Here is a 15,570-nt window from a genome sequence, read left to right as displayed (position 1 = left end):
GCATGAGAGTCCGGAAATGGAAAGAGATGAATGGCGTTTCTACTTTATTGTCCTTGTAAATAAAATAAATTGTGCTTCTGGCTTTCATTTGCCATGTGAATTGAGTTTTACAAGATAACAGTTGAAAAAATTGAGTTATAATTTTCAAGAATCAGTGAATCAGCAGCATTTCTTAAGTAGCCACTGAGTGTACTTTCTACGAACTTCCAGTCTGTATGCAGGTGTCCTCATTTAGAGAAAGAGGTGCCTGCATTTTAAAATGTTCATATGTATCCTCTGGCATATCAACAAAGTCCTGGTAAAATGGAACAGAACCAAATTTATTTCTGAGTCCATTGGTCTCTTTCTGTAGTCTTTCTGTTGGAATATTCTAGGATTTCTCTCTCTTCTCAGACAGTCTTTCCACAAGTCTTCCTTCACAGCCATTTCCCCACCTTCAAAGTCTCAAGACCTGCATTCCAGAAAGAAGTGGAATGGATTGGATCATTTTGTTCATATTTTACTATGCAATGATGTAGACTAAGTCTTCTACTCAACCAGCTGTGACTTTAGTGTCTGATATTAGTTGCATATTTACTGAGGCTTTTTAAGGCCAGATGCCATCCTGTGCATTTGTATGCATCACCTTACTGAACCCCAACGTAGGATTTACTATTATATTTTATAGACAAAGAAACAGATTTAGAAGATTTAAGAAAAGGTGGTACGTTTTCTAGGTGCCTCAGTGGTAAAGAATCTACCTGCCAAGCAGGAGAGGAGTGTTCAATCCCTGGGTCAGGAAGGAAATGGCAACCCACTCAGTATTCTGGCCTGGGAAATCCCATAGACAGAAGAGGAGGGTGGGCTACAGTCCATGGAATCACAAAGAGTCAGACATAGTGAGTAAAAGCAGCAGCAGCAAGAGAGCATGGTCAAGGTTTCACAGCTAGGAGTTAGCAGAAGTGAAACTCAGCTTCAGTTCAGTTCAGTTCAGTCGCTTAGTCATGTCCGACTCTTTGCGACCCCATGAATTGCAGCACGCCAGGCCTCCCTGTCCATCATCATCTCTCGGAGTTCACTCAAACTCACATCCATCGAGTCGGTGATGCCATCCAGCCATCTCATCCTCGGTCGTCCCCTTCTCCTCCTGCTCCCAATCCCTCCCAGCACCAGAGTCTTCTCCAATGAGTCAACTCTTTGCATGAGGTGGCCAAAGTACTGGAGTTTCAGCTTTAGCATCATTCCTTCCAAAGAATACCAAGGGCTGATCTCCTTCAGAATGGACTCGTTGGATCTCCTTGCAGTCCAAGGGACTCTCTAGAGTCTTCTCCAACACCACAGTTTAAAAGCATCAATTCTTCGGTGCTCAGCTTTCTTCACAGTCCAACTCTAACATCCATACATGACCACTGGATAAACCATAGCCTTGACTAGATGGATCTTTGTTGGCAAAGTAATGCCTCTGCTTTTCAATATGCTATCTAGGTTGGTCATAACTTTCCTTCCAAGGAGTAAGTGTCTTTTAATATCATGGCTGCAGTCACCATCTGCAGTGATTTTGAAGCCCCCCCCCCCAAAAAAAAATAAAGTCTGATACTGCTTCCACTGTTTCCCCATCTATTTCCCATGAAGTGATGGGACCAGATGCCATGATCTTCGTTTTCTGAATGTGGAGCTTTAAGCCAACTTTTTCACTCTCCTCTTTCACTTTCATCAAGAGGCTTTTTAGTTCCTCTTTACTTTCTGCCATAAGGGTGATGTCATCTGCATATCTGAGGTGATTGAGATTTCTCCTGGCAATCTTGATTCCAGCTTGTGCTTCTTGCAGCCCAGTGTTTCTCATGATGTACTCTGCATATAAGTTCAATAAGCAGGGTGACAATATACAGCCTTGACATACTCCTTTTCCTATTTGGAACTAGTCCGTTGTCCCATGTCCAGTTCTAACTGTTGCTTCCTGATCTGCATATAGGTTTCTCAAGAGGCAGGTCAGGTGGTCTGGTATTCCCATCTCTTTCAGAATTTTCCACAGTTTATTGTGATCCACACAGTCAAAGGCTTTGGCATAGTCAATAAAGCAGAAATGGATGTTTTTCTGGAACTCTCTTGCTTTTTCAATGATCCAGCGGATGTTGGCAATTTGATCTCTGCTTCCTCTGCTTTTTCTAAAACCAGCTTGAACATCTGGAAGTTCACGGTTCATGTATTGCTGAAGCCTGGCTTGGAGAATTTTGAGCATTACTTTACTAGCGTGTGAGATGAGTGCAATTGTGCGGTAGTTTGAGCATTCTTTGGCATTGCCTTTCTTTGGGATTGGAATGACAACTGACCTTTTCCAGTCCTGTGGCCACTGCTGAGTTTTCCAAATTTGCTGTCATATTGAGTGCAGCACTTTCACAGCATCATCTTTCAGAATTTGAAATAGCTCAACTGGAATTCCATCACCTCCACTAGCTTTGTTCGTAGTTGAAATTCAGCTTAGGATAACATGAAACCTGGACTCACATACAGTATACCACACTAAATTGGGCAGGTTTCACAAACTTGCTCTGTTGCAGACCATCACCTTTCATGGAGTAATGATTTCCTCCCCCTACTGAAGGTAAGTGGCACAAAGATCACTAAATTGGGTCCAGTAGGGGTACTGGACAGGTGGACACCAGGCTCCACTTGAATGTTGGAATGCCCAGAGCCTGCCACCTTCCCTAACAGAGACAAGGAAGCATGAAAGAAAGACTGCCTAATCCACTGCTTTTCACTTTGTTTACACCAGTGATGCCACGCTTTGCTGAACAAGTGGAGGTTGCTATTGAAGCCCTGAGTGCCAACGTCCCTCAGCCATTTGAGGAGAATGAATTCATCGATGCCTCTCGCCTGGTGTATGACGGCGTCCGGGACATCAGAAAGGCTGTGCTGATGATCAGGGTATGTGAGGTCTCTGTAGCTTGGAGCTGATTTGGAATGTCCAGTAGGGTCCTCAAAGAATTTACTCTTTGTATATTTTTTCTTGATTATTTAGTTTAACATAGTAAACTGTTTAGCTCCTCATTTGGTCAGACAAGGGGGACTTTTTACTTATAAAGGGATTAGTGATCCCAACAAGTCTAGATCAGCACTGAATGTCCTGAAGGGTGATGTCCTGTCTGCTTCTTCCACACATTATTACCTTAATTTGATACCCACTTAGGGGTGCCCTTGCCATTCCCCTTTGCTAACACCATTTCCCCTTATAATCAGAAAGCCATGTGATTAAAGAAAATGAAGATCACCCCACTTAGTAGTATTAGTGATCATGATAATGATAATAATAATGACAATGCAATAAAGTGATAGATAGCTACATTCTTCTTGTAACAGATCATTAAGATATAAATAAGGCTAAATAATCTTTCAGCAAACCTCTCCTATCACCTTTCTTACTATCTTCCCATCCCCCAATCTTCTGATCTTGGGTAGATGTGAGTCTTCCAAACTATTGCCTAGATGATTAAACACACATGAGAAAACATAATATAACAGATTTCAAAACTCAGGTAAGCATTACTCATAACTTGCTTTGTTTGCCCATAGTGTGCCTTTGTCTATCTCTGTGAAGACAATAGCTTACCTTATTCTATTTAACAGTTGTGTAATATTCCATCATAAGTTGAGAATTTTTTGTCCTTGCCTTATTGACAGTTAAGTATAGTAGGTTTCAAATGCTTTTCTTAGCCACAGAAATCTTTCATAAAATAAACTTTGGTTGATGACACGAATATGTTTGTGACTATTAGGATTGAGGTAGAGATGATGAGTCCGCAGTGCTCATCTTGCTATCCTATGGAAATATATATAAGCCACATGTACAATTTCAATTTTTAGTAGGTATGTTGATAAGGAAAAAAAAACAGATGAAATTAGTTTTAAGAACATATTTTATTTACTTCAGTCAATATCCAAAGGTAGCATTTCAACATGTGGCACCAGCAGCATTTAAAGTTTTTAATAGCTCTATGTATCTGCGGCCACCATTTTGGATGAGGCAGCCCTAGGCTATATCTCCATCCTCAACCTTCATTGTTGTCTCTGGGGCTGCTCAATGAACTATAAGTTAATTGCTGAGTGCATCTTGAAAAACTTTCTCTCAGGGTGACCACTGAGCATCTAAACCAACATCCCCTCAAACACAGCAAAACAGTAGCAATCAATTTATTTTAAATCAACTTATTTTCTGTGTACAATCCTTCAGTACTTCAAGAAGTATCTGTGATTTGTTGGTCTCTCTGGACAATGCATACTTAGTTCTTTAAAGAGTTCATGTATGGCATTAATTCTTCTCCAAATTTGGGTATCTTTGAAATCATGAAGTCATTAAACCTATGTGTATCCTCTTTGACTGTGGTACCCAAGACACAGCATGATGCTTCCAAGGTGATCTGAGCAGGCAGAGTAGAGCATCACCAGAAAGAGTCTCTCTTCCATCTTTATGGACATTAATGATTGTCCTGAAATGTTCGGCTAGCTTCTTTGCTGAGGAGCAACCATAGCATATTCTTATCTTCTCATATTTAAGCGATTTGATTTTCCATGTTATATACATCTCTTTTTCATAATAATTCCATAATTAATTCAAAGTTTTCAGAGAATTGTATAAGTGTATCAGACAGTACTAAATGTATATAACAATGTGGAATTCAATTTTGGACAAGACAGTCAGACGTATTTCCTGTTCTTCCAACTTTCCTATTTTAGATCTGTCAAAATCTTACTGTCTTTAAAGACCTGGCTCAAATCTTCTTTCCCTAAATTTTCTCCCTCAAAAAACCTGATACTATTCTTTCAGTTCAGTTCAGTTGCTCAGTCATGTCCAACTCTTTGCGACCCCATGAATCGCAGCACTCCAGGCCTCCCTGTCCATCACCAACTTCTGGAGTTCACTCAAACTCACGTCCATCGAGTCAGTGATGCCATACAGCCGTCTCATCCTCTGTCATCCCCTTTTCCTCCTGCCCCCAATCCCTCCCAGCATCAGAGTCTTTTCCAATAAGTCAGCTCTTCGCATGAGGTGGCCAAAGTATTGGAGTGTCAGCTTTAGCATCATTCTAGACCTCAAAAAAAATAGTGTAAAGATCATAATCTCTTTAAAAAAATAGTAAAAAATCGTAATCTTTACAGTATATATATTTTTTTGAGGTCTATTACTTTCTTTAGGGGCTTCCCTGGTGGCTCTTCCCTGGTAGTAAAGAATCCACCTGCATTGGCAGGAGACATGGGTTTGATCCCTGGGTTGGGAAGACCCCCTGGAGAAGGAAATGGCAACCTATTCCAGTGTTTTTGTCTGAGAGATCCCATGGACAGAGAAGCTTGTTCAGCTGCAGTCCATGGGGTCACAAAAGAGCTGGACATGACTTAGCCACTGAAGAAGGAAAGTGGCAACCCACTCCAGTATTTTGCTTGGGAGATCCCACAGACAGAGGAGTCTGGTGGGCTACAGTCCATGGTGTCACGAGTTGGACACAAATTAGCCACCAAGTGACAGCAACAACCTTCTTTAGGCTGAACTTTTGGAAAGCAAAAGCTGTATTTTTTTTCCTTTCACAGTGATGCATTGTTTGATACAGTGCTTGATACTCTGTGTGATGGACTTCCCTGGTGGTCCAGTGGCGAAGACTCTAGGCTCCCAATGCAGGAGACCCAGAGTTTAATCCCTGCTTAGGGAACTAGATTCCCCATGCTGCAATTAAGACCCAGCACAGCCAATAAATAAATAAATAAAAGTAAATATTAAAAAAAAATACAATGTGTGTTAGGGAAAAAGAGAAACAGATACCTCTGGAGATAGGAAGGTGACAGAGGGAAAAGTATGAGAATTAGAGGAGAAAGGAAAAATAGGCTTTTAAACCTGTGTTTCTCCCATTATATACTACCTTGTGAAATAATAGACCATGAGAGTTATGTTTTCAAAGCATTTGGCACTAAATTCCACTATAATTCTCAAGACATATTCCCTTTTTTGCCATTTTTCTGCTTTGTTAGCCTTCACATTTTTGTGACAACTATTCATCTGGGAGGCTGAGCAAGTTTATAGCCATCATTCACTTATTCATTCATGAGCTGTAAAAAAACATAATTTAGGTAAAAATGCCATATCTTTGTTACATAAAGTGTCATTCCTCCATCTTGACATTTCAAATGATTTGATCGGATGGATTTCATACCACTTAAAACAGGAAGGGAGAAATGTACGGTATGTACAAATTGTTATTTTAAAAGTCTTTCTCCTTTCAGCACCAAAATGGCTTCATTTTATACTTAAATTCTTGGTTTGGTTTCTATGTATAATAGCTGTCTGCTTTAAAATATCATTGCACTGAATCGGGTAGAAGACAGTAAGACAAGTGGAGCTCTTTTCCAGCTAAACTGGCCATGCCTTCTCTCTCAAAGTGTTGATTATGCTTTAGAAAAAATAAGAATTTTTCAAAAAAATATATGCAGAAAGGACCTTGAAAGGTCAGATTTCCCATCACCTTGTCTTTCAGCAATCAATACATATTTAATGGCGATGTTAGTAAGTAGGTGCTCCAGGCCAGCTCAAGGCAACCCTCTGAAGCAAACAAAGCCTGTCTCTCTGGTATTTCAACCTCACCTTTCAGGCTCTTACTTCTCTTTGGGAGCAGGTCAACCCTACTTCTCTTTCATACTACTTTTTTTGTTTGCTTCTTACTGAGGCTTGTCCTTGGTGACCTATTAGCTACATAGGAATTTTCTGATTACCTTAACATAGTAGTTTAAAAAATGAATAGGCAAATACAGCTCACCAGAATTTATTTGATTTTCATTATTGGCAGTAGTTGCTTTCAGTGAATTCTGAATTAAGGAATATGGAATCAGTGCTCCTAGGGGAAATTCAAGGTTAGGTTCCTATGAGTCTCTGGTCACATCTTCATCAACTGATCAATATATTAGCTTGTTTAATGTGTGTTTTTGTTTAAAGACATTTTATTTAATTTATATTGTTGATACATATACATTGAACTCACAGCCAAAAGAATGAAAAAGAAAGAAAGACAGTGTAGTCACTCAGTCATGTCTGACTCTTTGCAATCCCATGGATTGTAGCCCACCAGGCTCCTCTGTCCATGGGATTCTCCAGATAAGAATACTAGAGTGGGTTGCCATGTCCTTCTCTAGGGAATATTTCTGACCCAGGGATTGAACCCAGGCCACCTGCATTATAGGCAGATTTTTACCATCTGAGCCACCAGGGATAGCCAATCACACATTTTCTCTGGAAGGTGCAACATAACCTTCTTGCATTTTGGAATTCTAAACAACACCTCAGCACTACAGTTGGAAGCCATTTTAAGCAGAGAAATAACACAAAGGACAAAAATGAAAAATGTGGCACTAAACAGACTGCAAAAAGGATACTTGTTTATAGTATAAGAGTTGAAATAAGAAAGCAGAAGATTGTGCTGTTTGACCTCAGCTGGAAATTTGCATGTTGGGTGAATCAAAAGTTTTTGCCATATCGTGTACACACACGTCTGTGAATTACTACAAAAATATTAATTTAGGGATTACAGAGAAACTTTGGTGAATAGGCAAATTCTCAAATAAAGAATCTTCAAATAAGGAGGATCAAGGGTATATTTAATACACAAGGAGTTAAACATTTAATGTTGGAAAGTAAAGTAGGTGGGTAGCATAAAAGGTGATAAATATCTTGGTGTCAGAATAGCTGTATTCAAAAAGGAAAATAGTTACCTGTCATAGAATGACCATGAAAAAATCTATAACAATATCTATACAATGAACTTTTGTCATTGGAACCCATTAATTTTGTTGCATGTAAAACTTCTGAAAGCAGAAAGGAGAAACAGTAGGACCTAAGACAGGATTCAGATAAGATTCTACAGCTTAACTTCACATCTCCCAAAATGGGCATGAAGATGCCCTGGAGCATTGCAAGATATTTTAAAATGTCAAAGGAAACACATACATATCTCTCAGATACCATGAGAAATATTAGCTGAAGGTAGTTCACAGTTTAAAGATCAGGTTGGTGCATTCCTTTTGATCATATATTGATCACACCATGTATTTGTGGTGCAGTGTTTCTGGTTGTTGCTGTGATAAAAATCAAGCTCAATGGATGTGCAATAATATTCCAAGGTTTGAGAAGTAATACAGTATGCAACAGGCACTAAATTGTTAGGGCCAGTCAAGAATTTATATTCTTTTGGTGGGAGACAGAGAATAAACAAGTAGAAATATTAGTTAATGTGCCATAGAGAAAACCAACAAACTATTGAGAGGATAAAGCATAGGATGGGGGTGGGTTTTATAAAGGGTGATTGAGTGTGTTAGTTGTTCAGTCATGTCTGACTCTTTGCAACCCCATGTACTATATATAGCTTGCCATACTCCTCTGTTCATGGAATTCTCCAGGCAAGAATACTGGCTGGAGTGGGTGGCCATTCCCTTCTCCAGGAGATCTTCCCGAACTGGTGATCAAACACTGGTTTCCTGCATTGCAGACAGATGCTTTACCATCTGAGCTACCATAGAAGTGCACTGGGTGACATTTGGGAAGAGATTTAGAGAAGGAGGAGGTTAACAAGCCATAAAAGTACTCAGGGAAATGTGTTCAAGGCAGAGAGAATGACACATGTGGCCTAAGAACCATATTGAATGCGTGATGGAAGCCATTGAAGTTTTCTGAGCAGGAGAATAGCATGATCTGAGTTAGATCTTGAATGGAGTATCCTGGTTATACTGGAGAAAATACAAAGTATGGGGTAAGAGCAGAAAAAAGGAGCTAAGCTCGGTGGCCTCCAGGGTAAAAATGGTTAGAGATGCCAGAGGCTGATCAGTCCTGAAGAGGGAGATTTTGTTCTATATTGGGTCAGGAAATTTTAAATTCAACTTTCTAGTTTTCAGGCCATTGCAATGATTAGAGATCTGTTGAGAAATCCTTCTTCATGCATCACTCAAAGTCTCCTGTTGTGGTTGCCAACTTACAGTTTCATCTTTCTGCTCCCAGTGAAATTAATTTGCATCTGAGCCAGTCCTTTAAATAGTCCTTACTACATTTTGGGGGCTTCCCAGGTGCCACAGTGGTAAAGAATCCACCTGCCAATCCAGGAGATACAAGATATGCAGATTTGATCCCTGGATGGGAAGATCCCCCGGAGGAGGGATTGGCAACCACTCCAGTATTCTTGCTTGGGGAATCCCATGGACAGAGGATCCTGGTGGGGCTACAGTCCATACAGAGTCAGACATGACTGAGCACATACGCGTGGGCACACACACACACACGTACAAGTCACATTTTTCACATGTCCTGGTGAGATGACTGTAAATTTTTCAAACTTTTCTCATTTTGCTTCTTTACTGAAGCTGTTGTAGAGAAGATTGAGAATTTGATTGGGAAGCTGATGCAGATAGATTGATCCTACTCTGCAGATACCATGTGGTGTAATTATGGACAAGTCATGATATTCTTGAACCTCTGTATAAGGCACACGTTAAGCTGATAGACTCTTACAAGGGAGATATTTTATAGGCCAGATACATTGCTAGTAGCATCATGGAAGCAAGACTAGACCAAAGTAATTCTCTCGCATCTTAAAAAAAGCCTCCCCTGGGAGCACATAAGGACAGAACTGAGGGTTGACCTTAGGTCGCCAGTCTCTGGTCCAATGAGTTGCATATTTTTTCTATTCCTTTTACCCTAGGATATCATCTAATGATACAAATCTCCTGGCCCATTTTCAGACCCTCCCTGCTTTTCCATGTCTCCTTTAATTTATGGGGATCCTTGACCAACCAAAATGTAATACTATTTTAAAAATGACAGCATGAATAGGAGACATGTTTACATGCACTCAGAAAACTCCACATGCACAGAACTATTTATATGGGTGGCTTGAATGGGTTTGCTACATGGATTAGGCACAAGAAAATATTTTAATCTCATCCATTTGCTTGATGGTACTTGTAAAGGTTAAAAGCTATAGAACCCTTGACTGGCCAGGTGTGGTGCTTGGAAAATTTACCTAACTACTCTGAACCTGTTTATGCCTCTATTAAATTGGGATTAAGTTCATTTCATTAGGTCATTGTAAGGATTACATCCTTTAGTTGAATGGCTGACCCATGTTGTTGTTCAGTTGCTAAGTTGTATCCAACTCTTTTGTGACCCTATGGACTGTAGCCTATCAGGTTCCTCTGTCTATTATTTCTAGACAAAATTTCCAGGCAAGAATTATTTCCAGGCAAGAATACTGGAGTGGGTTGCCATTTCCTTCTCTAGGGAATCTTCCCAACGCAGGGACTGACATATGTCTCCTATATTGGCAGGTATATTCTTTACCACAGAGCCAGCTGGAAAGCCCACCTGACCCATAGTGGGTAGTGAAAATTCATCCCTGTGATGATGGCGATTGTAGTTGTTGTTATCAGGTGTATGTTTTATTATTAATCATAATAATGATCACTGTCACTTATTACCTTATTTGTATTGTTTACCAAGCTTTTTTGTATATATTTGATGCTAGAATTCTGTGAAGCAGGCAGGACAAGTAGCAGTTACTAGCTATTTTATGAGTGAGGAGACAGAAAAGCAGGAAAACTATAAGCGGCTTGTGAAAAACACATATCAGTGGCAGAGTTAGGCCTCAAATGTTCAGATCCCCTGGGTGCACAGTATTCTTTTTTTCATTTTGAAACTTTATTTTAGTTCCTGAGCCATAACCACTTGAATACGAACTCCTCATTATGAGCCTTACGCTGCCAGGTTGTGCTTGCCATTGGCTCATCTACTGAACACACAGATCACTGAAATGTTTGGACACAGTACTATAGGCACTGTCATTTTCTCCTTTTCTCTGTTGAGTGAGGTTTTCCATTTTATTTTTCACTCTCCTTTTCAAAATCTAATGATGAGAAGTGTGTGCAATCTTGTCAGCTCATCTGTCAGCAGAATTTACCAACTTGCTGTAATTGTTCCTCGGCACACTCCAGAGAAGTGAGAAATGAACAGAGATGCTTGTCTCTGTCCACAATGAAAATTCCACAATATGTGAACTGGTTTGCCCACTCCACCCCTGCTTGAGTTAATAAAGACTGGGAACAAAACCTCTTTCTTTTAATATTCCTAGGGAAAAAAATTGAACATCTGTAGATGAGTGAGTGAATATTAATAAAGTTGGTGGTAAGAGAGAAGGAAAACAAGAGGGATATGCCACAGCCTGGAAAATTACTAGGCAGAATGTGATATTGGCACCAAAGACCCCATTTTATGCCTGTCTGACCAATCTCAAGACTTCATCAATAACCACACCTGATTAATTACACTGAGATAGCCAAAGAAACCAGCGAAATTAAAATGTGCCCTTTTAGATGGGCAGTGGGCACCTGCATTGTGGTACTGCTTATGATCTGCTCCTTCCTTCTGAAAGACGCAGCCCTGAGAGATGGTGTTACTGTGTGCCAAGTTGTGGGTAACAATCAGCTTTCAGACTAAAGACAATTATGCAGATAATCTCACATGAAGGCATTGTCTTTCCTCCGTGCACCATCCTTGCCACCTCCTGAGTTTATCCTCTTAAAATTAACAGAGCACAGGATTTTTGAGTACATGTGTCAAACTGCATGCTTTAGAAGACTCTGAACAAGGTGTATCTTTTCACGCCTCAGTTTTCGTATATGTAAATGGAGAGAATAGTGTGTATGTCATAGGACTATCAAGAAAAGTGTATGAGTTAGTGTATGTAAAGCACTTAGAAAACAATGATAGGCAAATGAAAGGTACCTGAAGCATGTTTTCCATTAGTGTGTGAACACAGAGGCCACAGCTCCCAGTTAGCCACACAATAATAAGGGTAAACAGCAGATCCACTTGCACCATCTTGTACCCAGAAAACCATTCTGTTTTTTCACTTTTTAATAGAGTATTCAGTAAATGACATGAGATAGTCAATACTTAATTATAAAGAAGGCTTTGTCTTAGACAATTTTGCCCAACTAATAGGCTATTGTAAGTGTTCTGAGCACTTTTAAGGTAGGTTAGGAAATTGCCAACATCCGTTGGATCATAGAAAAAGCAAAAGAATTCCAGGAAAATATCTACTACTTCTCCTTCATTGATTACGCTAAAGTCTTTGACTGTGTGGATCACAACAAACTGTGGGAAATTCTTCAAGAGATAAGAATACCAAACCATTTCACCCACCTCCTAAGAAATCTGTAAGCAGGTCAAGAAGCAACAGTTAGAACTGGACATGGGACAACAGACTGGTTCCAAATTGGGAAAGGAGTATGTCAAGGCTGTATATTGTCACTTTGCTTATTTAACTTATATACAGAGTACATCATGCGAAATGCCAGGCTGGATGAAGCACAAGCTAGAATCAAGATTGCCAGGAGAAATATCAATCACCTCAGATATACAGATGACATCTCCCTTATGGCAGAAAGTGAAGAAGAACTAAAGAGCCTTTTGATGAAAGTGAAAGAGGAGGCTGAAAAAGTTGACTTAAAACTCAACATTCAGAAAACTAGGATCATAGCATCTGGTCCCATCACTTCATGGCAAATAGATGGGGAAATAATGGAGACAAAGATAGAGTTTCTTTTTTTGGGCTCCAAAATCACTGCAGATGGTGACTGCAGCCATGAAATTAAAAGATAGTTTCTCCTTGGAAGAAAAGCTATGACCAACCTAGACAGCATATTGAAAGGCAGAGACATTCCTTTGCCCACAAAAGTCTGTCTAGTCAAAGCTCTGGTTTTTCCAGCAGTCATGTATGGATGTGAGAGTTGGACCATGAAGAAAGCTGAGCACCAACGGATTGATACTTTTGAACTGTGGTGTTGGAGAAGACTCTTGAGAGTCCCTTGGCCAGCAAGGAGATCCAACCTGTCAATCCTAAAGGAAATCAGTCCTGAATATTCATTGGAAGGACTAATGCTGAAGCTGAAACTCCAATTCTTTGGCCACCTGATAGGAAGAACTGACTCATTGGAAAGACCCTGATTCCGGGAAAGATTGAAGGTGGGAGGAGAATGGGATGACAGAGGATGAGATGGTTGGATGGCATCACCAACTCGATGGACATGAGTTTGAGCAAGCTCCAGGAGTTGGTGATGGACAGGGAAGCCTGGCTTACTGCAGTCCATGGGGTTGCAAAGAGTCAGACATGAGTGAGCAACTGAACTGAACTGAACTGAGGCTAAGCTATGGCTTCCCAGGTAGTGCTCTTGATAAATAATCCACCTGCCAATTCAGGAGATGCCATTGATGCAGGTTCGATCCCTGGGTCGGGAAGATGCCCTAGAGAAAGAAATGGCAACCCATTCCTATATTCTTGCCTGGGAAATCCCATGGACAGAGGAGCCTCATGTGCTACAGTCTATGGGATCACAAAGAGTTAGCCGTGACTGAACACACATGTGCACACAGACTAAGCTATGATATTCAGTAGGTTAGTGCATTGAATGCATTTTTGACTTAAGATATTTTTAACTTACAGTGGGTTTGTTGGAATTTAATCCCATTATAAGTTGAAGGAGATCTGTATGCTGATTTTTCTCTTTTCCTCTGTATTTTTAGACCCCAGAAGAATTAGAAGATGATTCAGACTTTGAGCAGGAAGATTACGATGTGCGTAGCCGGACAAGTGTTCAGACTGAGGATGACCAGCTCATTGCAGGACAGAGTGCACGGGTAAGTGGACATTCAGGACTTTGGTTTGGAGCACAGTGGTTGTGTTCACCAAACTGGTTTGAAGGAATTTCTGATTTCCAGGTACCTGAAACCCTAGAGATTCATGGCCTAGAAATCCAGGCTGTCATCTGGGGTTGTTTCATTTCTAGCAGTTCATATTTTACACAGTGGAAATCACCACCACTGATTCTGATTCCTTCTTACTCCCTTCTGTTTCCGTCACTGAAATCATAGCAGCTACATCACAGCAAAACTTGTGTGTATTGTGGATTTGGTGGGGCTTAGAGGTCATGATTAGATGGTTCATTGACCAGGGCATAAGAGGCATAAGAGAATGCTCAGATCTTACCTTTTCCCAGACTTCATAGATCTTAAAGTCTCCAAGCTTGTTAACCACATAGGTGACAACCACAAATGGAGAATGAGAGTACTACTTTGTTACCAGTGGGGTTGTTATTGCTCCATACTCTGGCCTAGGGTATCTGAGAAACAAGACCACATATTTTGCAGTTGGTTCAGGGACATCAGAGTTGAGAAAGAAGTTTTCCCCCTGATACCTACCTAGGCCCAAGGCAGCAGCCCCAGATCCATGTGATTGAAAAAGAAATTACAGAAACATACAAGAAATATAACAGTTAAAGATTGTGGAGCAAGAACCGTAAAAAGATCACCACTGTGGCTGACAGTTGAACTCTCTTGAACACTCTGTGAGACAGTCCACCAATAAGTGTTCCAAAGAAAATTCTGGAATCTGACCAGTCTTATTAGCTGGAGCTTCTTGAAGATAAGCTACCAGTAATCAAGGCAGGGAGCAGCAGATAAAATTCCTGGGGATTGCAAAAGAGGGTGAGATTCTCCTCCCTTTAAAGGCATAGCTTCTACAGAGCTAAAATAATGTAATTATAGTATAACTGAGATATCCTAATGGATATTCTAATTCTCTTTTGTCAAGTTTTCCTTATTAAAAGATAATGAATAGGAAGCATGAGATAGAGATGGCAATTTAGAATACGGATCTAGAAACTCCAGAAAGTTCAAACTAGCATAAGAATTCTGAAAAAGAGTAGAAAATAGCCAATCAAAGGTTAAAATAAAGATAATTCAGAGAAGACTAAGCTTTATGTTGAGTCAAGAAAGTCTTTGCTTTTAAAATCCCATTTCTCCTGATAGTCGCATCCAACAATTAAATGATCTGGAAGACAGAAATGGACATCGTTGGGGGAAGTGTGAGTAAAAGTTAGAACACTGGAGATGTTCTGGATTTGATTTTAGACAGACTTAGTTCTGAATTGTAATGAGTAGGGTGAAGACTATGCTCTGGGACATGCTGCCTAATTTCTCTGAGCTTTTTTTTTTTATCATCTATAGTAAATAACAGGCTTGTTTGATAAGATTCCTTTGAGGTTTTGATCACTTAACATTTATAAAATAATGAGCATAATATCTGGCACACATTGAGTGCTCAATAAGGGATGACTGAAAATTGTTATCTTTTGGAAGAGAAATCTCTTATCACAGGCTGGTAAGAGCAGAAAAGTACACAAAAGAGTATGAGGCTCCCTACTTTAAAAGATTCTTTGTAGACTTTAGTTACTCCCCTTAAAATATTGAAAATAGGGAAGTTGATTAAGCGAGAGTCTTTTAAGCCTGTACTGGTGTAACACTACACTAATTCATCAGTCAGATCAATTCATCTTCAAAATGAAGTAAAACAAGCATTTTTATGTCAGTGACAAAGGGCAAGTTTGAGTAACTCACCTAAACATTAATCAGGTCAAAGTCAATTTGATTGACTAACTGCAACATAGTATTGGTACAGCCTCACTTTTTACAAGGAAAAATGCAGTCCCATTATACTTCCAGTTCATGCATCTTAT

General features: G+C 39.9%; 1 protein-coding gene across 3 annotated transcripts in view; it reads left to right on the top strand.

The window, feature by feature from the left end:
* The window catches only part of CTNNA2 (catenin alpha 2), a 1,396,988-nt gene that overhangs the window by 1,318,101 nt on the left and 63,317 nt on the right, over window positions 1-15,570 (top strand). For all 3 annotated transcript variants that reach the window (XM_005686768.2, XM_005686767.2, XM_013967725.2), the window contains exons 13-14: window positions 2,753-2,904; window positions 13,580-13,693. In XM_005686768.2, the coding sequence (XP_005686825.1) occupies window positions 2,753-2,904; window positions 13,580-13,693 (266 nt within the window). The remainder of the gene's footprint in view (window positions 1-2,752; window positions 2,905-13,579; window positions 13,694-15,570) is intronic.

Source organism: Capra hircus, chromosome 11, assembly GCF_001704415.2.
Source record: "Capra hircus breed San Clemente chromosome 11, ASM170441v1, whole genome shotgun sequence".
In the NCBI taxonomy this organism is placed as follows: Eukaryota; Metazoa; Chordata; class Mammalia; order Artiodactyla; family Bovidae; genus Capra; species Capra hircus.
The sequence above is the reverse complement of the archived record's forward strand: the minus strand, read 5'-3'. Positions and strand labels throughout refer to the sequence as shown.